Raw genomic sequence first — 24,172 nt, forward strand, 5'->3', positions numbered from 1 at the left:
AAGTGAAATCTTAACGTTGAGGATGCCATCACATCTCGAGAGCCTCGCCGGTGAACGTCCCATAGCAGAAGAATAGGACTGTTGTGTTCAGTGGATATTTTAAGTCAGAGTTGCTCCAACAAACGCATGAATTGTGCATGTGAGGTAAGGAGGTCATACTCGCTAGTCAGAGAGTGGAGACAGACCCCCACTGCATGTTACAGGACTGACCCTTCACACTTCTTCTTCTTCCGCAGTGAAGTGCAAATCAAATGGAGTGCTTTGTATCACACAAACAAGCCATCCCAGATGAGCACAGCCTTCTCCGTCTTAGGAGATGAAGGACTTGCTGGACTTTGTCCATGGCGGGGTGGGGTTACCTGTATGGGTCAAGTGCACCAAAATCTGTCTTAAATTGTGATGTATGGTGGGAGTGGAACTGAGAGATCGAGGGTCTCTGCTTTCTGTGAGTAACCGTGTGGTGTGGGCATTTTGATCACATTGGCACGTTACTAATGTCCAGCTGTGGTGTGCTGGGCTGCTAACATCATTTGAAGAGCGGCCCACCAAATCAACGGGCTAATTAAAAGGGCAGGCTCAGTTATGGAGCACACTCTGGACCCCCTGGGGGTAGTGAAGGAGGAGAGAATGAAAACAAAACTGAGTGCCATTATGAACAACGCTGCACATCCCCTCTTTGACACACTGACACTGAGGACCTTCAATGGCCAATGAATTATTCAGCAGAAGTGCGTCAAGAAACACTATGGGGGCTTCTTTATACCAACAGCAATACGCCTGCATGAGGCCTCACTGTGACTGTGACAGCCGAGTAGGAAGCTTCATTCTTTTCAGGTATTTTGGTGTGTGTTCAGACCATAGCCGGTGTTCATTTAGTAGATTTATTTTTTTAAAGAGCTTCTGTAGAAGGTCGATATTTCCCCCTGGGGACAAACAAAGTTTATTCTATCAATCTTTGTTCTAAAAACTGGAGGTCGAGAGCTTTGGGATGCCAGCCAGAACACACACGTCTCTCGACCACTCGCATTGTAGGCCATTAAACTTGTACCTCCGGCCGGGAGGGTCAGCAGAACGATGCGAGGGCGCGAGTCGTCGTGTAAGCTTTGGACTTTATTGATTCACAAGACATTCCAGCAGATGACCTCGAGTTCAAATGAGCCAATGAACTGCTCACTTCCCAAACTCAGGCAAAGGTGGCTTGCTAGGCTTACCTTTTAATCTTTCACATTAACATGTAAGTAAACTTAAAAGCACTCATTTCTTTAAGAGTCGTTAACTTCAACGTGGCCTGAACAGCCATAGAAATGAGTGGACATAAGAGACATGACCGCGAAGGGAAACCAAACTAAAACTCAACCAACGGAAACCATGAAAGGCAGCTGGATCCCAGACTGCTGGGGCGTCTCACTGGTAGCCTTGTGGTTTCTAGTCCAGTGTCTCACTGCCTGCAGGCTCCATGAAGACAGACTTGAAAAATCAGGCATCAAAAGAGCGCCTGTGACGTGTGGGACCAGCGACAGACTGTCAGAAACCACAAACGACTCGGACGTGACGCTAACAAAGAAATCGGGGAAAGAAAGAAGGAGCAACAAGAGTCTCAACTGGGCTCAGCGAGCAGAAACATCCGTACAAAACTCCCCTGTGGCCATCCTGCTTTATACGAGGGCCACACAAGAGACCCTCTGGACGGTGCTGTTGACCCCTCATTCCACTTCGACGCTCTTCAAAGTGCTGCGCCTGCCTTTTCCTGCATTTCACTGACCTGCCATTGCTCTTTATCTTGTACCTTTCAATTGTTTTGGGCCGTATCCATCTTAATAAAAGGACAAGTGTCAGTGTCTGGTTGCTATGTCTCTGCCATTCCAATTTATATTTAATTTATATTATTACTACAAATGTTTGTGATGCGCCATCTGTTGGAATGACCAATGCAATGCATTTTAATACTACATGCGTTAGAAAATACTTTCCAGTAGATGGTACACTGCAAATGGTAACACTGATGTACATGTGGATCACTAAAATTTAACTTGAATTAGTGGAAATGTGAGAGTCCAGCTCCGTCGGTGAGCTAATCAGATGTGCCGTTTTATTCTTGCATAACTCACTTTCATGGAGGGCACTCTTGTCCTGCTTACACGGATTTACATCTGAGATAGAAGCGTACTCATTCTGAAAAGAACAATAGTGCAGTTTCATCGATTACAAAGCCCCCATGTTTGTACTGTCACAACACTAGGACGGGAGACCCCACAGTGCCAGCCGTGGCCGAGTAAAGCCCAGAAGGTGGTCTGGGAAGCACAAGGCTGAAAGCTGTGCTTTTTATACCTAAGAGGGTTCAACACAAAGAGCAGTGCAGGCTTCAATAAACAAATGAAGAAAGCCATCAAAAAGTGTTTGTGGAGGTAAAAATCCCAAATCAATCAATCAGTTCACAAGCAGTTAAAACCAAGGTTTAAAAACCAAAGCCCCACAGTCACAGTACCTGAGAGTCATGAGTCTCGGTGCGCCCCTCCATAGCTATGGTGTGCAGAGGGCGCAGTAGCCAGGGTGGTCACTGCCATCCCTCAGCACTCCCTTCTCCCATCGCTGACCCTTGGCATCCACAGGACCCCTTGCAGCAGTCGACTGCTCCAATGCCACTGCTGTGCCCAAGGCTTCAGGCCCGACTGCCAGTAAAGCCCCACCCGCCTCTCATTGGACTTTTCCTTTTCCCCCAGCTAACCATTTTAGGCTTCCTTTACTCCGTTGTGGGCACAGGTGCCTTGCTTAGGACCCCCACAGAGCATCAATGAGAAAACCGACTGAACTGACTGAGCCTGCATGCGAATACGCGATCAGCCAGTTGAACCCATCAACGTCCCAGGGATGCATGCACACCCGCGGCCCCCAGTCAGCCTAAAATCACAGCCCACCTAGTACCCCTGAGTGCTCTTCAGCCCAAAGCCCTGCCTGCCGACTCGCCAGCAGTACCCCAGTTACAGGCTGATGGGGGCAAAGTGCCTGGCAGGCGTGTTCACTTATTTTGGGTAAATGGAGGGCTGCAGGCCGACAGCTGGCCACTTTAGGTGGTCCTTGCTCTCTAAAGTCTTAGCACGTGGACTCTTAAAGATAAAAGTGCCGCAGCGATGCCATAGGGGCACCATTTTTGGTTCCCAAATAACCCATCCACACTAAGGCTCCAGAAAGAAAGAACCTTTTATTTATTTAGATCCATAACAGACTCCATACTGTAAATAACACAAATAGATGGCAACAAATCTGTGAAATGCCAGCGGGTTCCTGATTTTAAAAGGATTCTCGCTGCATATAATCGGGCTGCCTCAAAGTTTTCTTAATCTTTTAGGGTCCTGCAGGGGAGCCTACCATATGTTACAGAGTTCAGGAGTTTCTACATATTAAAAAGATTGTCAAAGCTCAAAGAAGCCTTCCCAGAATGAAATGGCGCTCGGTGCCACACATCTCAGTAAAGAGACAGCGTTTTTAAGTATGCCCATCCCATCACAATTTACCAACCTGCTACATCATCACATTCAGGATCAGGGGGGCTGGAGCCTCTCCAGACAGCACAGGGCAGAACATCACGTTATGTACTCATAGCACTAAAGGTGAGAGAGTGATGCCAAGCTCAGGACCACACTGGCAGCAGGTTTTCTCTTCAGCCACTTTCATGGTTAGTAACCTGTTGCCACTTCTGATTTGCACGATGCACGAGCCTTTCACAACCAACTTTTTTATTCACCAAATTTCCTTAACTGACAGCCAAACAAACAATAAAGACGTACAAAGCCAGCCAACTCAGGGCTCCCAAACAATTTTTGAGAGCCACCATTTTCACTCCAACCAATCCCCCGCATAGCTGTTAATGAAGCCCGTTACTTAATGCCATGGCTGGCTGATGCTCTCTCTCATTCTGCCACACGCTGTTTAAATAATTTGTGGACCAGATCAGGATTTCTCAGGCCCCCGTTCTTTTACTGAGATGGATGTGGTGTGAAAGACACTGGTACATTCATTAGCCCCGTCACCTGCTGTGGCGCTTTGCATCTTGATATTGCATATGGCGTCTCGTTAAGGAAGAAACTTAAGTCAAAATGGGGGCTCATTAACATCAAGGCAACATCATTTGTTTGGTTCATACCAGTGATCGGTTAATGACGGAGACAGAGGAGCCGGGTCTGACATCCATGCCATAGAGAACCCCAAACTGTCCACTTGAAAGTGGATCCTTTATTTATTTAGAGCCGTAACAGACTCCATCAATAACGGATCCCCTGTTTTAATAGGGCCCGTCGTTCGGTAACACAGGCTCAGCTCAGGTCTTCCTGGTCCATATCTGTACTGAGAGGTAGCCTTTAAACATTTCAGTTTTGTCCACATACTAGGCACGTTCACAAAGCCCAAACAGCCCACTCTGGAATGAAACCCAGTAAAGTGCCAAGCTGGTGCACTTAGTGGCGGCCCGCTGCCTTTGGATAAAATAGACTTGTTTCCCCGCGCTACCCACACCCACCGCAACATGACAAATGCCAGACGTCACGTGGCTATGCACCGAAGTTTGAACCTGCGGCCATGAATTATAAACTTAACGTCGACAATAATAAACAGCGCGTAGTGACGCTCCTTAACAGCTCTCACACCCAAGCTTCATATCCACAGTCGGTCGCGATCGGCTTCTGTCTACGATCAGTAAGCGTCCCCGACGGGAGTGACTGTGCGTAGGCGTTAAGATGGGCCGGCGTCCCGTCCAGTGGCTGACTGGTTTGACTTGGGCGCCACGTGACCATGGACTGGGCTCAGTAAACGCCCCGCCCCGCCCACGGCCGATTTGCCCGCCTGAAGTTCACAAACACGTCCGCTGACTCGCACCAGACAGGCCGCTCACTCCACGTCTCGGGGTCTGAAGGCTGAAACGGGGAATTTTCATTCCAGGACTGCCTGAAGACGACGAGCGGCACCTGCGCAGGACGGCGCGATCACAAGTGCTTGGTGGTCTGAGCGCAGACCATGGAAGACACCAGATCAGGACTGTCGGATTGCATTGGTGCAGACATGGCCGAGAGGGTCCTGCTCCTGCTCCTGATAACGGCTTTGGGGGCTTTCTTCTGCCGGAAGGTGCACCTGAAGGTTCGGCTCCTGTGCCTTTCGAGACTCGCCAAGGGCACCTCAGAAAAGCCCCAGTTGATCTGCAAACCTTCGGCCCTGGCCAGCTACCTGCTGCTGCACTGTGCCTCCCTAGGAGAGCCGAGCACCCCGAAGTGGCCCTGGGGAGACCCCCACGTGCAGACCCTCGCCAGCCTGGCATGGCCCCTCGGCCAAGTTGAAAGGATCGATTTTGCTCGTGATCATATCCAGATGAAGGATGGCGGAGTTGTGGCACTGGACTGGGCGGTTGGCATTACGGGCATTCGCGAACGGAACTGGAAAGCGGCACCCCCCTTCTCCTCGCCCCCGGTGATGCTCATCATTCCCAACTCCTGGGGTCAGGTCACGGGCTACGTCCTGGGGCTGTGCAGGCTGGCCCTCGAGCAAGGCTTCTACCCGGTGCTCTTCCAAAGAAGAGGCCAAAGCGGCTGCCCTCTGGTCACGCCTAAGTTCCAGCAGTTTGGAGACCCCTCGGACCTGATCGAAGCGGTCTCGTACATCCGCTACCGCTACCCTGGGGCCGCCCTGGTGGCCGTGAGTGAAGGCTCTGGCTCCGGGCTGCTGCTCTCTTACTTGGGCGAGTGCGGCTCGTCCTCCTACCTGACGTGCGCCGCCTGCGTTTCGCCGGTGTTCCGAGGGCAGCAGTGGTTCGAGTCGCGGCTGCATTGGCTCTACCGGTGGGCGCTGCTCTTCTGCCACAAACTCCCTGTCAGCAGGTAAGAATGGTGGGGGTGTTCCGGGTGTATTGAACCTTACGGTCAACTAGTAACATGTCATCATGATCTCATGGGGGGAAAAAAAAGAATAATCGTTAATGGGGGTCGGAGAACCACCCTACCCTCAAACTTAAGCAAAATAGAGAAGTGACGACCACTCAAAACTGCCAGATTTAGACACAATAGAAGGGAAAAGAAGACACCATACCCCGATCCCCTGTCCCTCTGGTTCGGGGCTTTAACTGTCAAGGGAGCGGCGGCCAGTTTGCTGGGGGCACAATGAGAGCGCCACAAAAACCAGGAAGGCGGAACAGAAAGGGTCTCCCTTCTGGGCTCGCTATAACAATAATGGGGGTCTGCCAAGATACCCGAAGGAGACATGAAGCGGTCTCCCGTCTTCTTCACATTTCTCGGTGCCACTTTTGTTTCCGCAGATGTTATTCGGTACTTTACAACTGTTAAGAAATATTCAAGTAATTATGGGAGAAATTCGTCTGAAGGTTTGCCGGCACTTACCTGATAAAACTGAAAGGGATATCGGGGGTCGTCTCAGCTGATAATAAAGACGCAGCGGAGGTCCGATTTCTACAATTTGAAACCGTTGGCGTTAAAAAAATAAATAGAAAAATGCACATTTATATAACTACCAAGTTGTACGTTTTGGTGAAAAAATAATGCATTCGGTTACAGTTCACAGAAGGCGAGGAGCAACAGGAGAACTTTATTAACGCATCATCTGTGGGTATTTGGCGAAGCCGCTCCCTCTGAACTTGACCTTTGTGTTTAGCCCTGAGCACACAACCGTCACCGTAAAAGGAATAGCGGCGCGGATACCCGCAGACGTTTCCCCGAATCCCGCATGTGACGTAACGCTTTTGTCCACGTGATCACTCACCGCCGTGACTACCGCTTAGCATCACTACTGAGAAGACGGACTGCAGCCGGCGACGCCGACCAATGGTGAGGGTCCTAGTGACGGGCTGGGGGAACCACACTGGCCGGTTTTCTAATTAGAGGACGGGCCTGAAACTAAATGCTTGTTGGAGCTTTAATGTTAAGTGATTACACAAATTGTTTTAAAGGTACAAAAATTAATAATTACAGTGCGCCTCTATTATCTGTCGGTTGGTAGTGGAGTTTACAGTTTGTACCATAATTGCTACGTTTAACAAAATCTTTGAGATCAATTAATTTTATATGTTAAGATTTTTTCCAGCTTAATAAATTCAGTAAATCTTAATTAAAACTAACGTGGTGTTTGCTAAATATATGCATACTAAGTTGATTAAATTAACGCATGTGCCGTCCTTAGCAATTCGAAAAGCAAAAAAAAAAAAATCACTTCACCGAGTTGTTTTCAAACATATTGTGGATTCTTGATTTTCAAATGGCCTTCACGAGCACCACTTCATTCATTTTGGTCCTTAGCACTTTGTGGTCTTAACTTGAATGGTCATGTTGTATAGGAAGCAAAGAAAAAGATGCCGTTGTGATGCAGGATGGAGGACAAGGTTGCCAGCCTCTCAAAAAACGATCATCAATCAGCGCTCACACCCGCACAAAATCCACAGCAATGCATCAAAGTGGAGGATCTTTGTGCAAATGTGAGCACGTCACGCGTATAAAATAGGGTTGTGTTCAGTTAAAAAACCCCTGAAATGAACTATCGAGCTCTAAGAATAACATCGGTTTCAAGCAAAGGTGTCCTACACTCAGGGCGAGCGGGGTGTGTGCTGCAATCTCACAGCAGATGCTGTACAAATATTACATTTTCAGTAAACTCACTTTAATAATGTCAAGATTGTTAAAATATTTATAGCAAACCCAATATAGTTTTCTTTAAACGTCTTGTCTAAAAAGGTTTTGGGAGTACAGTATGTGAAACTTTCTCACCGCCGTCTTCTTGACGTGCCTTTCCTGCGTGTGCGCTTGCGCGGTGGGATCGGCTCCTTCTGCCTTGAGCTCTTTACGGTGACCCACTGGCTGATTTCTTTGTGATTCGATTACAGGCTGTGTGAACTTACACATCTCACTATTTTGGAGCAGTCATCAACATCGTTATAAATCACTTTGATTGTGTGCGATATGATTTAGCACAAAAATCGGAAATCCATCAATATTCATTTGCGCATCTGTTTTTGGTATTAATATATAATATGGAGACTCCGCCCCCTGCTCGCCCACCCCGGGTTTGTTCAACCGGATATACAATTTAAAGAGATTGTTGTTTTCATGGGATTTGCTGCATATGCATTATATTCACTTTTACTTTAAAACTTAAGTTAAAACAAAATTTGAAATGACCTTTTCTTTAAGATTGCATTGAATTTTGATTCCGTTTTTGGACTTTCATTGTGACAACACAGTGTATAACTGCCTGTGAGTGAATATCGTTTCTTTCTCTCTTAATACATAAAATGACTTTTTCAAATGTTTGTCTGTGCTCTTTCTTCTTCGCTTAGTCATTAATGTGTCATCTAGGATGTATAAAATTATTGTCCTGATAAAATTTATAAGAGCTGAGAGTGCAGGAAGTGTGTCTGACAAAAGCATTCACAGGACTGAGGTTAGATGACTGTGGTCTTGTTTGATAATAGTTATTAGTTGGGTGTGACTTGAAAGAATCTCATGTTAAAAGTCTCAGTCTCACAGGACTTCATACTGCGCCAACATTTTTGGAATCTTTTAATTCCCACTGGCAACACGAATTAGATAATCTACAAGTCTCCCACTTAAAGTTTAAATCCGAACAATATATTCAACCTCTTTTCGCTGTTCCGTCATTTCACCGAGTAATAATTTCCATTTGTTTGCACTAATGCGATCTTTCTTATTTTTCTTTTTTTTGGGGGGGGACTTTCGAATTTTCATTACTTTCATTATGTTTAGCCTGCCAACATTTTTTACTTGTTTACAACATTCTACTTTGTCATCTACTCTTTGTCCTTTTTTTCTGGCCCCGGGAGTGGACTCTTCTCACGGGACGTATAAGCGTCTCTCCGAGAAAATCACGTCCCTTTTATGATATACCGTATATAATAACATAAAAACCTATTAAACAGCGTAAATAAAACGGTTCACTTTATAGCACCCAATTGTACTTAAACGTGGCCCTTGTCCAGATATCGGTATTGACAGACTTCGCTATGGGCCCCTCTAGCGCTGGAGTGGGAGAATCTGCAGCCTCTTCCAAAGCAGAAGGCACAGTAGAAATGTCATAACAGGGCAGAAAACATTTTAACATGCAGGTGAACCTTTTAGTGCTTCTGAAAATGACTTCCTAGATTTACTCCAATGACAGAAAAAGCAACGGTTTAGCCGCTTCAATGTAAAGATCGTTTTGCGAATGTAAATACCTGAAAGAAAAGGCACGGAGACCCCCAACACGCGAGCACATTTGTTAAGTGCGCCCCTAACACTAGTGATGGGCATTTCGATTCGCTCGATTCTTTCAAACTACCTGTTAAAAGTGAATCGATTGTTTTCTAAGATTAGACACAGATTCACACATAAAGTCCAGGGGGCTAATTTAATAACTCCATATGCATGTGTTTTAGTATATGTATGTATAATGAATTTTATATTGAACGTGATAATTCACACATTACTTCAAATGCATAATTAAAACAAGGCGTTACATTACAGAATCACAAGGGAATGACAATCGTGTGATTCAGTTCACAAATCAAATGATCGACAATCACCCAACTAGTTTGTGGGTAAAAGAATCCCACGAGACCGCGCAGTCCAATCAATGAGCCGTGAAGTGTCCTTTAAATTAAAGCCAAAAGCAAACATCCATTAGAAATTTGAATATTTTCTATAATGCTCATATTCGCAGGACTCATTTATCAAGTATATAAAAGGACAAACATTCGTTTTAATACTGTATAAATATTAAGCTTAAAACAATAACAAATTGTACAAGTTCATCCTAATATACAGGGAGTGTGTCGTACTTGATGAAGGCTCACGAGTGACACTTTGTCTGCTGACATGGACGGAGTGGAGCCTCGAGACTCGGGCGGGTCCCGTGCAGGCGCGTTAAACGACGCGGTGACATCACGCAGGGCACACGTGCACCTTAGCACTCCTGATGAGCGCCGATCGGAAAGAGCAAATCATTTGTGAGCTGCCATCACTACACGAAGCAGGCCTGCTATCTGTACAGACGTGCATTTCTGATGTTCAAAATACATTTGTGACACCTCAGACACCTTCAAGGATTCCACAATCTCTCATTTGATTTTAAGATATCTGAAATACATTCTACCATGTCTTCAAAAAGATGAATATCATTGGGATGGCATGGTGCGTCAACCTGAAAGCCTCCTGAAATGTGGGATTGGAATGGTGGGTCTGACAGTGGTATGTTCTGAAGTTTATTTCAGATGTCTAAAATGAAAATCTCAAGTTAGCTTCCTGTCCCTTTTAAGATTTCTGAATTGCATTTCAAGGCATCTCAAAACTACGGCCTGGCTCTTTAGACATCCCTAGTGCATTCTTTAAACCTTCATATAAACTATAAGTTCAATTAAAAAAAAAAAAAAAATCCTTTTCAAATATCTTAATATGTTCAGCTTGAGATTCCCCAAATGCATCTGAGATGTGCTCAAAAAAAAAAAAAAATCACGCTGAGATGCCCTGAAACGCATACTGCAGATGACCTCAAGGGCACAGGATCTTATTTTGAGATATTTCAAAACGCGTTTCCATTACGTGAAAAGCAGAACTGCACTTCGAGATACTGTACTGTGAATTAATTTCAGGATCACTCCTAAATAATGGCCAGCCTCACCTGTTGCACAATAATGAAGTGACGACGTCTTATTTCCGCAGGTACGCCACAGCACTCAGTCAAGTTCTGGATGTTGATCGTCTGCTAAGTTGCTCTTCCCTCCAGCAGTTTGAAGAAATCTTGTTCTGTGGTCACAGCTCAGAAAATGTGCCCAAACTAAACTGGGAGAGCTACTGGGAGAAAAACGAGCCCCTTCGAGATGCAGACGAGGTGGCCGTGCCAGTGTTGTGCCTGTGCAGCTGGGACGATCCCATCAGAGGCGATCCTGCACTGTCGGTGCCCTTTGAGCTGTTCGAGAGCAGCCCTTACTTTTTCTTGGTGCTGACACGCATGGGTGGACACTGTGGATTTTCGCCAGATAGCAACGGGTCAGTGCAATGCTGGAGCCAAGCGCTGCTTTTGGAATATTTCCGCGGAGTGGCCGAATTCTTGAGAATGGAGGAGAGACGGCCACTGAGCTCTGGGTCCCCTCGAAGGAGGACAGCCACCTTGTTGCCACGCCGGCGCAGAGGCACAGTGCAGCAAAGAGACCCACCTCTTCGTCGGGCACTGCCAGTATCCTTCAGCTCAGAGGATCTGTTCAGCTGGCAGAGGTCATACACACGCTGAGCAGGTCAGCAAGCTGCACCTCTTATGTGAATTTGGATGTGGACGTAAAGTTCCTTCTTGTTAAACCTCTGGCACTGAGCAGAAACATGAGCTTCGAATGGCCGGTGGTGTGGCAGCAGAGATGCAGTGCTGGAGGGGACAGCTTCCTGGGGGTGAACTTAAATAGAACGGTGAAAAGGGTTAGTCGCTCGGCGCCTTAAGGAGTTCACTTTCCACCAAGCTTCCTGCTGGCATGCAGGGCTCATATGCCACTGAACCCTGAATGACTTGCCAACCTGCGGGTCGTGCCTATGCGGACGGAGAGTCAAACAGCAGGTTTACAACAAAGTGTGCCCCCTGTAGGAGCTGTTCTCATGGTGAAGGAAGGGGCAGTAATGTGTACTTTATATAATTACACTCTTTGCATTGGAAAGAAACTGCCAAAGCCAAAAGTACAAATTAAAATACATAAGACAGGTCACAGGTTCACTTTGAATTCTTAATATTAAACACGGACTACAGATTGAGCGCCTGGTCCTCTCATCAGCATAGGCCGAGCAGCCAATGTTAACCGCAGCTCTACTCGAGTGTCCTGGCACTGAAATGAAACGATGGACGTGAGCGTCAGTGGAGGGCGTTCAGCATTAAATGGCGAGCACTTAACTGTAAATAAGAACAGCAACCTGCTGGGGGGGACTGCGGCATTTCTATTATATAGCCCACCGCCCACCTAAGGGAACAAAAGTAACTGGGCGCTTTAACGTTACCTTAAAGGACCCACGTTGTTAGAAATCCTTTGCAGTCGGTCAGGGCTGGCATGATGAACAATGCCACCCCAGGTCCATAGTAGGCCTGAATCAACACATGTCATCCACAAACGCTTATCCTGCATGGCCTCTCTGTGAAGCCACCTGCCCTTTCGGATGACACACACACACTGGCACCGTATCACACTGACATTGGCACGAGCGCCTTAATATCAGTCCATTAATGAACAAAATGGCCATCCATTTATATACAGTACGGTTTGTATAAAAGAGCACAAGTATCAGGCACCGACCTGTCGCATTTATATACACAAGTGCCATTCTGACGCTCAGCGCGGTCAAATGGTGCAAACTGCAGATGTGAGATATCTGAAACTTTTTTTAAAAAGAGAAATATTTGTATTTCTTACTTAAATACTTAAAGGCAGTACATAAACTTGTCATTTGATATACACATCACTCTTCCAGCAGGTATACTCTGAAGGTATTTTTAAGAGGGCAGATTATTTCATATTTTTCTTACATAACCTGGAAAACAAGAAGGCGTCCAAATTAATCAGCGAAATTATCAGAACAGATCGAGAACACGGCAGGTCTCCAAATGAGACGTGTATGCCACTCTTACAGTTCACACTTAACTCTCATTTTGTATGAAACACCTCATCGCCTCACCCCTCATGCCAGTCTTCCTCCCTAGTGATGCTCTGCCAGGCCTGGACTTTCGCCGTTTACTGTTCCCACTTATTTTGGGGGCTTGTTGCCGTCTTGAGTTCGTGAAATGCCCGTCCAGTTAGATTTAGGGCCGGAGCCGACTCCGCCATTCGAAGACATTCCATTGTGCGGCCCTGAAATCTTTTCAATACATTCGGACTTCTCAAAGTGATCTCCTGTGCATTTCAAGTCACCAGTTCTCTCAGTAACTCAGAACCATTTGCTGTAAAAATCTCATCGCTTTCAGAGATGTGGCTCCCCACTCAGTTTAAATGAGCTGTCCAAGTGACATAAGCAAGACAAGCACATCCGAAGCATCTTTAATGGAACCTTTGATATCTGAATCAGATATTGTTATTTTGAAATAACGTCCTTTTTAAAATATGTTGAAATGTATTTCATATACTGTACCTATGTATTCTCAGGTATCTCAAATATGAGTCAATGTCTCTTAAGCACTTCAGGAGATCTTAAAATGACAGGAATACATATTGAAAACATGAGCAGTTTTTAAATTTCATGAATTACACTTTAGATATCTGAAAATGCATATGAACTCTTAAGCATATCTCAAAAGAGCGACATTTTGAACTGCACTGTTCGTTTGTTTCGCTATGCACTGCCTCCGTTCTCTGCCCTTCACACCCCCTCATTCAGAATCAGTGGCACACAATAGCTGCCAGTCCTGAGCAGGGTTGTGGGGTAGCTGGAGCCTAACCTGGCAAGCAGCAGGCACAACCCCTAGGCGAGACAGCATTACATTTATTCTTTGCACTCTCTCAGTATTCACCACTCATTTCCATCCCCAAACGAGGAAGGGAAGCCAGGCGATGGCCTTGTCCCTCGGCCCTCACCCTAACCTGCAGCTGACAAACCGTCCAGTGCTGGTCAGTGCTGAGAGTTTCTAGTAGCGCCAAGTCCTTGGTACTTGTAAAGGCACAGCGGTGGGGGAATTCAGAATCTTACTATGTGAAAAGCCCACTTAAGACAATGTGAAGTTTAGGATCAAGAGGCCCAGAAAGCCCAGTCTGTGTGTGATATCGGCCAGTATGTGGCACCAGTATCATTCACAAACACATATACAACTCCTCATTTGGTTTTATTTCTGAAAGCACCCCCTCCCCTCTTTATGGCCTTGGCACAACAGGTGTGCTGGCTTAGTGATCTTACAGTTTTTGGGAACATTAGGGTCCTGGTAAGAATACCCTTGGAAAACTGGTTTAGTGTCCAAATCGAGCTGATGTGAGATGCGTTTCACGCCACCTCGGCCTTGGAGCAGGGAGGGCAGCCTGCTCAGACTCTATGGAAGTGTTATGTCGCGTCCCATTTTATTATAACAGAGAGACATTCATGCTAGTGGAAGTGATGAACTAACTGCATATTGTGATTAAAAATGAAACAAGACACAATAATTAACTAAACTCCACTTGGCACACAAAGCGACTCTGATTTTAAACAGATGAGATTTTCAGTACTCAAGTCAGCTAGGGCTTGAAATATTCGTCAAAGCACATTTTCACTTTGCAAAGCTACCAATGAATGTTACTAGGAGTAAACAAACCTCAGAATTAAAAGGTTAACCTTAAAGGGAAGAGTGTTATTTTATAATATAAATGCACATCATTATTTTAATTTAATATTAAAAATATTGAGTTAACACTCAGTATGCCTGTGGCTCCATCACAAACATTGCAATGAGATTAAACTATAAACATGACCTCCTCAATCTGAAAACCTAACTTTAATTCCTGCAGAAACACACACACCTCCTTTCACGGCTTGGTATTCATGACATGATATACTTTCAGTTGGCTACTAGTGATGAATGAACATTGCACAGTTCGCTTTGCCGTGAGCTTCCCGAAATCACAGGAGTGTTCGCAATATTCACCGAACTTGACAAACTGCATTAACGTCAACAGGGAAGGCCTAACTGAACTAGATTTGACTGGATCATAATGATGCAGTCGTCTTTAAAATGTCTGAGGGCTACTGAAATGGGTGCCAAATATTCTGGACCAATAATTGCGGCCAAAAAGATAATCTCAACAGTGCCAACCACTGCACCACCGTGCCTCCATGAGATCAAAGAAGAAAGAACAGTCAAAGACTCACAACCATATATTTCGTAAAAACAAAGTGGATATGCCAAAATCATAGTCAAAAGTCAGAAAAAAAATATGAAGTTCACGACTGTAACGGCTGGCTCATTCTATTTTTTGAAGTCGCGTTGAAGGCTCTCCAAACCGTTTGTGCTGATGTTTTGCATTTTTACTTCTATCAAAAAAGAAACATATTGTAAATAGTAATAAACCTTTCATTATTATTATTATTATTTCATAGGGTCTACTCTGGTGTTTGGGTGTCGCACTCCTTCAAGGTTTGTTTTCACTCTCGCCGCACAGGGCAGGTGCTTTCTTATGTTGACATGGAAGTCGAAGACCAAGCTGCACATTTGGCTACAAGCACAGATAACTCGTTCCACGGTGTCTGTGAGGCTAATTATCAGCATTACATACTCCGGGATGGAGAGGTGGCTGTTACAGCTCCAGAGGACATTGGCCTCGCAAAGCATTATGGGGCGATCAGTAAATAACTCAATGAGCAAGTGGAAATGCAACAAAACTGGCAGAATTCGGTGATCAACGCCATTGTTTACACATTGGAAGTCACAGGCATCGTAACACTTACATGTTTTATGAACTTTTAACTTGCAATTAAAATGTAAAATTACAATTCCAGAAGATTTTAGTGTAAATTAGGTTCTTTTTACATATTTTAAGTGTTGAAGAGAAAAAAGTTGTATCAATATTAAGCTGCATTGTGACACACGTTGTAGTGAGCATTACAAGGAGATGGTTTCTACAGAATGCCACAACACTATCTTCCCATTTAAAAGAATGTTCTCTTTGCAGACGGCTGTGCAAAGCTCCACTGCACCCCTGAAATGTTTTCCCACTTCATTCTCTATACCCGATTCCACACAGATTACAGTACTGACCTACCTGATCCCACGCTTTGGGTATACGCCAGTCATGTGACATCTTCAAACCCAATACATCCTGGTCTGGGCTCCGGGCAGGTTGGAAGGGTTGGAGCCAATCCTAGCAGCAAGCTGGGCAGGAAACAGCCGTGGATATGGAGCTACTCCATCACAGGTCCCCTTCTGAAGCTTTCACGTATGTAGACATCACCATTTGTTTTCAAGGATGTCCATTCTTGTTCTTATATATAAAACAACTGCTCTGTCACATTAAACAAAATCTAAGATGTGCAACAGATGTAAAAGTACAGCACAAACTGGAAACAAGACAGATCACATTTTATACTAAAATTACTTTATTACAGCTGATTTTTTTTTGTCCAATATCCCTTCGTAAATGATACAAAGGATAATTACAAACAAAATATTACATATGACCCTAAAGGTTTTTTTTTTCATCCTGACACTCAGTTACATCTTCACAATCTATACAATTAATACATGTTATATATGGATTGCAATGTGTTTTAAACCAGGAGAATCTCAGAATACTGACATATGTACTATATAGAGACAATTCTTGGATCAGCTGGAGATTTCACTGGGAGGGGTGGAGGTTGTTGATGCAGATAGCAAAAAAGGGGGTCTCTTGGCCATTCAGAAATTCAAGTGCTAAGCATCGTAAGGAGAAAGCCGATAATCGACATTGGTTCTTTGAATCACCACATTCTCATATGTCAATTAACAGTGGTTAAAAAACGTGGCATTGTTCTATAAAAAAAAAATCAAAAAAAATCTGTACTTTAACCTATCATGGCACTAAGTACTTACGATAAGAGCAGCAGGTGTGCCAGGCAGTGAAAGCTCAAGGATGGAAGCATGCCAATAAATATACATCTGCTGCTGCACCCAAAGCCATACAGGTCCAGGAGTACGTGGAGAGAAGTGGCATGTGCAAAATGATAATAAAAGGAAAATTACTTAGGACCTGGCCACCAAACCTGTCACTATTTACAAATAAAGTATCAAATGGCATAAAACAAAAAACAACCACTAAGACTTTTACTTGTTTTATATCATTTAACAGGCAAAATGCCAAAATGTATAACTAGTACATTTAACTTGATGTATTTCATATGTAGGTATTCACTCCCCAAGAGACTGGTGTATTGTTCATTATAGTGGAAACTGCCAGGTTCAGAACTGACAACTGTTCTAGTCAATAAGGTTAGTAAGATAAGCTAAGATTAAAAATAAATAACCGGTCCTCTGAGGGCAGCAAGCAGGTGCCAATCGCCACCTGAAAAATGCACATATTTTACTCATCTTTAAGGAAAAGGGGCTATGTACTACAATTTGGCAGCTTCAGAAGATTCAAGGGTGTTAATTTAGCCAAACGAATGAAGTACCCAAGGCATCAAAAACTGGCAGAGATCAAGTCATGCTTACCAATGGAAATTTATAATGTTTCTCTAGTTCAGTTTATTTTGAAATGTTATATATATTATATATTTACCATGCTCCAATTGCAAGGTAGGGATGAAAATTCCACATCAATTTGCACAACGTCATTAGATTTACTTATCAGGGTGTTGTTATTTAATAGTGTATTACCTAATAATGACGTCGATGTTCGCCTGATGTTTGTGTCCTAATTTAATATTACAAGCCAAGTCCTAAATAAACAAATGAGATCCACCTCTCAAAAATAAATTGTACATAAAAGAAATGGAAGGAACATGTCAAAGTGCTTGCATGGACAGGTGCTATAAAAAATATTGATTGATACCATCTACATGAGATATCCTTCACTGCTGTGTTTGATAAATTTGACATTTATATCAACAGCTATCCATTATTTACCAAGGTTTAATGGTCAATTCATGTACAGAATCAGGCTGAATTTCAGGAGTGTGTACCTAAATGTTGATGATGATAAACATCCACCTTTTTGGCAAACAATTCTGATGGGTATCAGGCCACCACTTGAGAAATGTACATTTTTTTTTTTTAACATCTTCAACTTTTGACATTTCAAGACGAATGCTTCTCCCCTTTATACAAATGAAATAAAATACACCAAAATCACATTAAGAGGCAGTTTTTACATTTTTCTCTTCTGGGTCACATACTGGCAAAATAGTCTTTGACTTTGGTGTACAGTATTTATACTGAACATTGGCGAAAAACAAGTAAAATACATAAAAAAGGGAGCACTGAAGGCATGAAAACTAAAATGACATAACCAGAACAATAAATGTGAAAAATGAAAGCATGGTGCAAGTGAACAACTGTGAAACAAAAAACGTAATGATGTAGAAAATTTGCACCATGAGCTGCTAACAAGCACGTCTTGGGCTGATTTTGTCATTGCACAACTCCACACATCCTTCCCTAACCCAGCAACTGACTACATGTTATAGAATAATTATGCTTTTCAATATTAATGTTAGAAACCAAAGTATTTTTGTTTAATTTCTTCACAATACAAGCAGTTATTTGGATTTTAATTATTTATTTTATTTCTAAATGTACAATATAAACATTTCCTATACACCCACCCCAAATATCCCAAGATTCATCAAAACTTTCTTTTTTATATATTTAATTGCATGTTCCTCTTTATCTGTGCACATGTGGCATTCAGGATACATTATACATACATATATTTTGCCAGAAATTAGCAGGAGCACAGCAGGGGCACAGCAACACATCTGGCAAACCCAACAGCACACTCAAGTCACAGTTTGTGCCAATGAACATTTGGCATTGGGGAGAAATGAACATGGGAATGGGAACACCAAAAGCAGCACCACTGAAGAACACCTGGGACAATACATGAGCTTCATTGTATGCCATCAACTGTCTAGCTTGCAAGCATGTTCACAATTAGTAAATAAAAAATAACTTACAATACAATAGTACACAGTAAAGTCAGTTAAAAGTAAAGAGTTATAAGGAGGTTTGTGTTTAATTAAAAAAATGAACGTCAAAATAAACATTTTTAAACTTTATACTGTATTTTTGGCATCAGCATGACAACGGGGTGTGCACATTCATCTGTTTTAGTTACCTTCATCTCCTATACATGGCAAAGGCGGTCTTCTTTTATTTTTTAAGACTTTTGTTTTTTTTCCTTCCTTTTTGGCATAAGATTTCAAACTGGCAATTCAAGTTGACACAACCACAGACTTGTTTTGCTTCACTGTCAGCCTTTTGTACATACTCCTTTAAATGTCTAATGCCAAAAATGTAGCACATTTTCTTTCAGAAAGTGCTTGTTCATGGCTGAGCAGGAAAATAATAACATATAAGCAAATTTAATATCTACTTAAAAATGTAACTTTTTTAATGTTAGCCTAATTTGGTCAGCACTGTATGATTTATAGTACCAGTGCTCTGAGAAATATTTACTGGTGATAATACGCTATTTGAGTTCTCACTATTACTGTTAAGTAACTGTTGGAGGCATCTGTTAACTGTAATTGACTTTTAGAAGAATTGTGCTTAAGATCAGGAACTTCATGCCATCTCACATCACTACACAGGTATCAAGTGTTCACTTTTCATTTTTCTTCAATGGTTCAACCGTGAGACACCTGTGCTAGTACTACTACGCTTGTTGCAAACCTTCTTCCATTTATATAATCTTTTTCCCCCTCAAATTCTAACTACCAGCTTACTTCTACTGCAAAGAATTAGCAAAGTTCATATTTGTTTTAATGTTGATTCATTAAAATTTAAATTTTATCTATGGATTAAAAAAATACACACTTTATTCATATAATTACAGCTTAACAAATTAATGAGCATGTCAATGAAGAATACAAAAAACTTGAGGTAAAGAAAATGTAATGTAAAATCATGTATGGTGATATAAAAAGTACATTGGAAAATCATTCAATAGCTCAGTATACCACTATACCAATGTGAACTATGTTGTGGGAAGCAGACAATCCAATGGCAAGTATGAAAAAAAAAAAAAGATAAAAGTACAAATGAAAATTGTAAAAATATATTTTTTTTTAAAAAGGGGAGGGTCTGAACTGTTAGAAAGTTTCAACTACTTACCATCATTACCAAACATATGGGGGAGAAAAATCTTGACATAAGCTTTGAAACAACTTGAATGAAACATATCAATGCTGAGAAAAATCAAATACAGAAAATAAGAATGTCAGATGGGAGGGCTACAGGATCAAACATAAAAAAAACAGACATCATAGAGATCTTTAAAACAGACCTTTACAAATGTCTTTAAGGGATCATTTTCAACTGCAACTTATTTTTCGAAAAAACACAAAACAAAGTGCAATCAGCCAAAATTTTCTAACAAGCTTGGTGTACTACTCTGGGAGCCAAAATTATACAAGGATAAATTGTGGTACACTATGTCTGCTAAAAATATGTGATTGATCCCATAAAATAAATAAGCTGCTCCTAAGGACTGCCTTAAGCATTTAGAAAAAATGTCTTACCATTAGCCAAAATAAGACCAACATGAGTTAGCACCCATCAAGACCCACTAATATTTTAGGAGATTCTGAAGACGTGGCTAGCTAAATGAAATATGGTCTTTTATACATATTTACAATTAAACATCTTAATTGTCACTCTGAATACATCTCAGCACATTAAAAAAGCAGTAAAAAAATACTCATACCATTTAAGTATTGATGTGCAGTTAAGAAAGCATAATTTCAGTAAAAATTTGCCTAATATCAAATTTTACAATCCCTGCATTAAAAATAGACAATTCTGTATGACAGTCTTTTACCGAATTTTGCACATATAATTGAAAAGAACGAGGGTTTTGTAAACTGTTCACTATTTACTGATCCTGCAGAGACAAATCTTTGTTCTTAATACAAGATATGACTAGAAAAATGAAAGGCATGCTGTAAAACAATTATTAAAAGAAACTTAAGGAAATACAGGCTTGATTTTAAGCAGTGCTATAGAGTAAGTAGACATAAAATTCTCTCAGTAACGTAAAACCCAAAAGGATTTAATAAAATGGAAAGTATTCAGTAGCTGATTATAAGAACAAGTTAGAAAAATGACATACAAGTAGTGATTATGAGATTAATATGGGAAAGCAAAAACAAAACTGAAAATCCTAGAAGGTGAAATATGAGGTAATAAACACTTTTGCTTTGAAGTTTTTGGGCCTTAGTTTCTTAAATACAAATGACTTTAATAAATAAAGTCTTTTTTAATGTCTATGATCACAATGACAAGACACAAACTTAAAAATGATTCACAGCCACATCTGATATGTTTGTACCAGAGTACATTAAAACTAATTAAGTTAAAGAGTTCATTACAGATAGTCTGCAAAAGGCAACAGAAAATGTTTAAGGAAAAAACATTAAATGTAAAGAAAATTATCAATGACCTTCCTGGTTAATGAAAAACAACATGTCCTTGGGAATTTCAGCAAAATGAATTAAACTGCTAATGACACAAACAAGGAAAGCCAAAATTTTAAATTATATTTTCTTCTATCAAAATGAAATTTACAAGCAATACTGCACTGATTTGGACCACTGAACTCATACATTTAAACATACATTCTAAACATTTTTAGGTAATGCATTGTGGTAGCAAACTTATAAAATGCAGATTTTCTTTGTAACATGGTGTGTGTATATATATATATATATATATATATATATATATATATATATATATATATATATATATATATATATATGCCAAACATACAACCAGTGCCAAATTTACTATTTCCCATGGAATCACAGTACTAAAAAACTAAACTTCCGGCTTGATGCAATCAGTTACTTTCTTCTTCTTTCCCATCCATTCAAAGCATCATTATCCTAACCCAATCCGTTAAGCTCTTCAAAATATCAGTTACAGACTAACACCCTGGGCATCAACGAACAAACATTCTTATGGGTCTCATTTAATGAACTCTGGTGTCATCAGCCGAGGTGCAATATTAAGTGGAATATTAAAAGAAAACTTGCTTAACTTAAATAAACAATGACACTAAAGAACTACTGGGGTATGGCAGTTGTTTTAGCCCTACATCAGCTTAAATAACTAAAAACAGCAACTGCCATCTGTTTTACTTGAGCGTTATGTTTCCAGGAAATCCAATATATTCCAAACTTTTAAAATTTTTATATAATTCTACAGTACCGGACATACATTTCAACATTACAAAATTCCAAACTGTCACAATACTCTGCAAAGTGTTATGGGCAGATGGATAAGAAAAAAAGTCTTGGAACTATATCTGAAGTGAAAAGAACAATGTCTTTATAGTTATAAAGACAAACTCCTACATAAAAAATATTTATTTACTTAGAAAGGGGTTAAAAATGAATGCCCCTCTTTACATTACATTTTATGTGTTTGTGGGACTATAAGTAAAATGCAACAAAAATAGTAACTTCTTCATTTCCTAATGTATAGTGAATATTTTTTCAAGAACCATCTCCTTTCAAAAAAATAATGAAGGTTTTGGGAAAATAAATTTAAGTACAATATTGTTAAGGGAGTGGTTCCCCAATGACCTCTTGTAAATACAATAAAGCTAGCATCCTAATCCAACCCGACTACTGGTAATATTAATATACATTAAAATAACAGTGTATCAGTCACTTAAAGTATTCTGACTAGACAATCATGAAATTATTATTAAGCCTCTAAGTTTGTTCAAAAACCATGGATGTTGCAGCAGTTAAAATGTTATCAGTGATAACATCAATAATAAAGGGCACAATGTTTCTGAAAAATGTCAGAAGACTGTGATAAGGTACAGTATTTAAAAAGCCTTTCTGCACAATTATCAGCCACAATAAAAATTTTCTAAGGAAAAATGTGATCTGATGGAAAGAAATTACACTAAATAATGGCATGCAACTGTTTATTATCTAACATTCATAATGCTCACTTTCTTTATAGGTATAAACAGCAAACCCTTATTTAATAAACAGGAACTTAAAAATTTCAAATAAAGAATAAAGGGCATTCAAGTTTTCTATGTTAATGGTAATAAATCAATACAGGCTTTTGACTTAAAACTAAATAAACAACCATTCTTCCATATGCAAACTGATTTTAGAAAAACATCTCCATTTGAAAACAAAACTTATACTTTATTACTCGAAGGATAGTAATCGCATAACCATACACCTTTGTGCCACCTGCATAATGCCTCAAACAGATATAAATATACCAACATGACAAAAGAATACCAAACAACTAAGTTTAATTGTCTTTTTTTCCAGTACTGCAAGTTTAAACTCAAAAATGCTGCAAACACTGCATTAAATTATGTTCTGCTATCTGAAATAACTGTTTTGGCACGAATGTGTTACAATTATTAATAATGCAATACTGTGCAATTATTGACACTGAAAAATATTATTGATTTCATTAATCTGTCACAGAACATAATAGAAATTCACAAAGAGTTTATGCCACTATGTGAAAACGTACTGTTTTTAAACTTATTAGAAATTCAACTTTATTCTGATGCCAAAATGGGGTAAAGTGCTTAAATACCTATGTAAGTAAAATGCATGTGTAAAATGTCACAGGGCACTAAAAAAAATAATTAAAAATATTTACTATCTTTAAATTACAGTAGTGAGGTATGTACACATGGGTTCTTTGCCATCTATCTGCCCTTTCCTTCCCACTTAAAATCAACCAGCCATGTTAAGGTTGCGAGTTTTTATTAGTGAAAAGGGAGTAATTTATGAAATGTAGAAAAGTAACATTTTTAAGTTAATATTACAGTATGGGAGTAGTGTGCTATGCTTATTAGTTTAAAGATAGAAATGCGTGCAAACTAAGCAAATACTCAAAAAAGATGGCAGCCCCATTCCCAGCTCCTTTTCCACCCTACACATCATCTCCCCTTACTCCAAGCTCCAATGATGGCTGCTGGCATTTTACCTAGGAAATGATTTTACGTGTAGGACAGGTGTGATCCATTGGATATTTGTGAGGTGATGCTTGTGCTCCTGCTCATGCCCTGTTCTGTGCGCCCCCCAGAGGCAGTTCGCCTTAGTGCTTGGGGACTATTCCGCACCCCCATACCACTCCCTGCCCTTGGTACAGCCCCTAGGGGCCCTGAAGAAGAGTGACCCCAGGGCTGGGGGCCTCCACCCTGCACAGAGTGTCCCCAGGCCTGGGGCGTTCCTCCTTGACCCTGCATGGGGTGGTGATGGTGACCACTCCCGCTCCAGGGTGGCCCCTGGGTGCTGGCCGGGTGGTGGTGGTGAGACCAACTACTTGTGGCCCCTGGGAAACTATGGCTGAAGGCTTCAGGGGACAAGTTAGACAGCACCATATTACTGAAGCCCAGACGCATGCTCTCAGAATCAAAAGCTTCAATTTCCCGTGCCTGCCGCTCCAGAAGACTACGTATCCGTTCTGAGCGCTCATTCTGTAATGATAACATTTCCTCTTCAATCTGAAAGTT

The 24,172-nt window shown here is 41.4% G+C and overlaps 2 protein-coding genes across 4 annotated transcripts in view; one reads left to right on the forward strand and one right to left on the reverse strand.

Annotated features, from left to right (window-relative positions):
- Positions 1-4,868: 4,868 nt before the first annotated feature.
- The window catches only part of LOC120531616 (protein ABHD15-like), a 31,090-nt gene continuing 11,786 nt past the window's right edge, over positions 4,869-24,172 (forward strand). The window contains exons 1-3 of one of the 3 annotated variants that reach the window (XM_039757199.1): positions 4,869-5,861; positions 10,701-11,272; positions 15,069-15,933. In XM_039757199.1, the coding sequence (XP_039613133.1) occupies positions 5,008-5,861; positions 10,701-11,268 (1,422 nt within the window). In that variant the 5' untranslated portion in view covers positions 4,869-5,007 and the 3' untranslated portion in view covers positions 11,269-11,272; positions 15,069-15,933. Of the gene's footprint in view, positions 5,862-10,700; positions 12,533-15,068; positions 15,934-24,172 lie in introns of those variants that run through there. The other 2 variants (XM_039757197.1, XM_039757196.1) reach the window with 2 other exon arrangements.
- The window catches only part of taok1a (TAO kinase 1a), a 245,509-nt gene continuing 237,426 nt past the window's right edge, over positions 16,090-24,172 (reverse strand). Inside the window, exon 21 of the mRNA XM_039757195.1 lies at positions 16,090-24,163. Coding sequence (XP_039613129.1) covers positions 23,657-24,163 — 507 coding nt within the window. The 3' untranslated portion in view covers positions 16,090-23,656. The remainder of the gene's footprint in view (positions 24,164-24,172) is intronic.

Source organism: Polypterus senegalus, chromosome 6 (assembly GCF_016835505.1).
Source record: "Polypterus senegalus isolate Bchr_013 chromosome 6, ASM1683550v1, whole genome shotgun sequence".
In the NCBI taxonomy this organism is placed as follows: Eukaryota; Metazoa; Chordata; class Cladistia; order Polypteriformes; family Polypteridae; genus Polypterus; species Polypterus senegalus.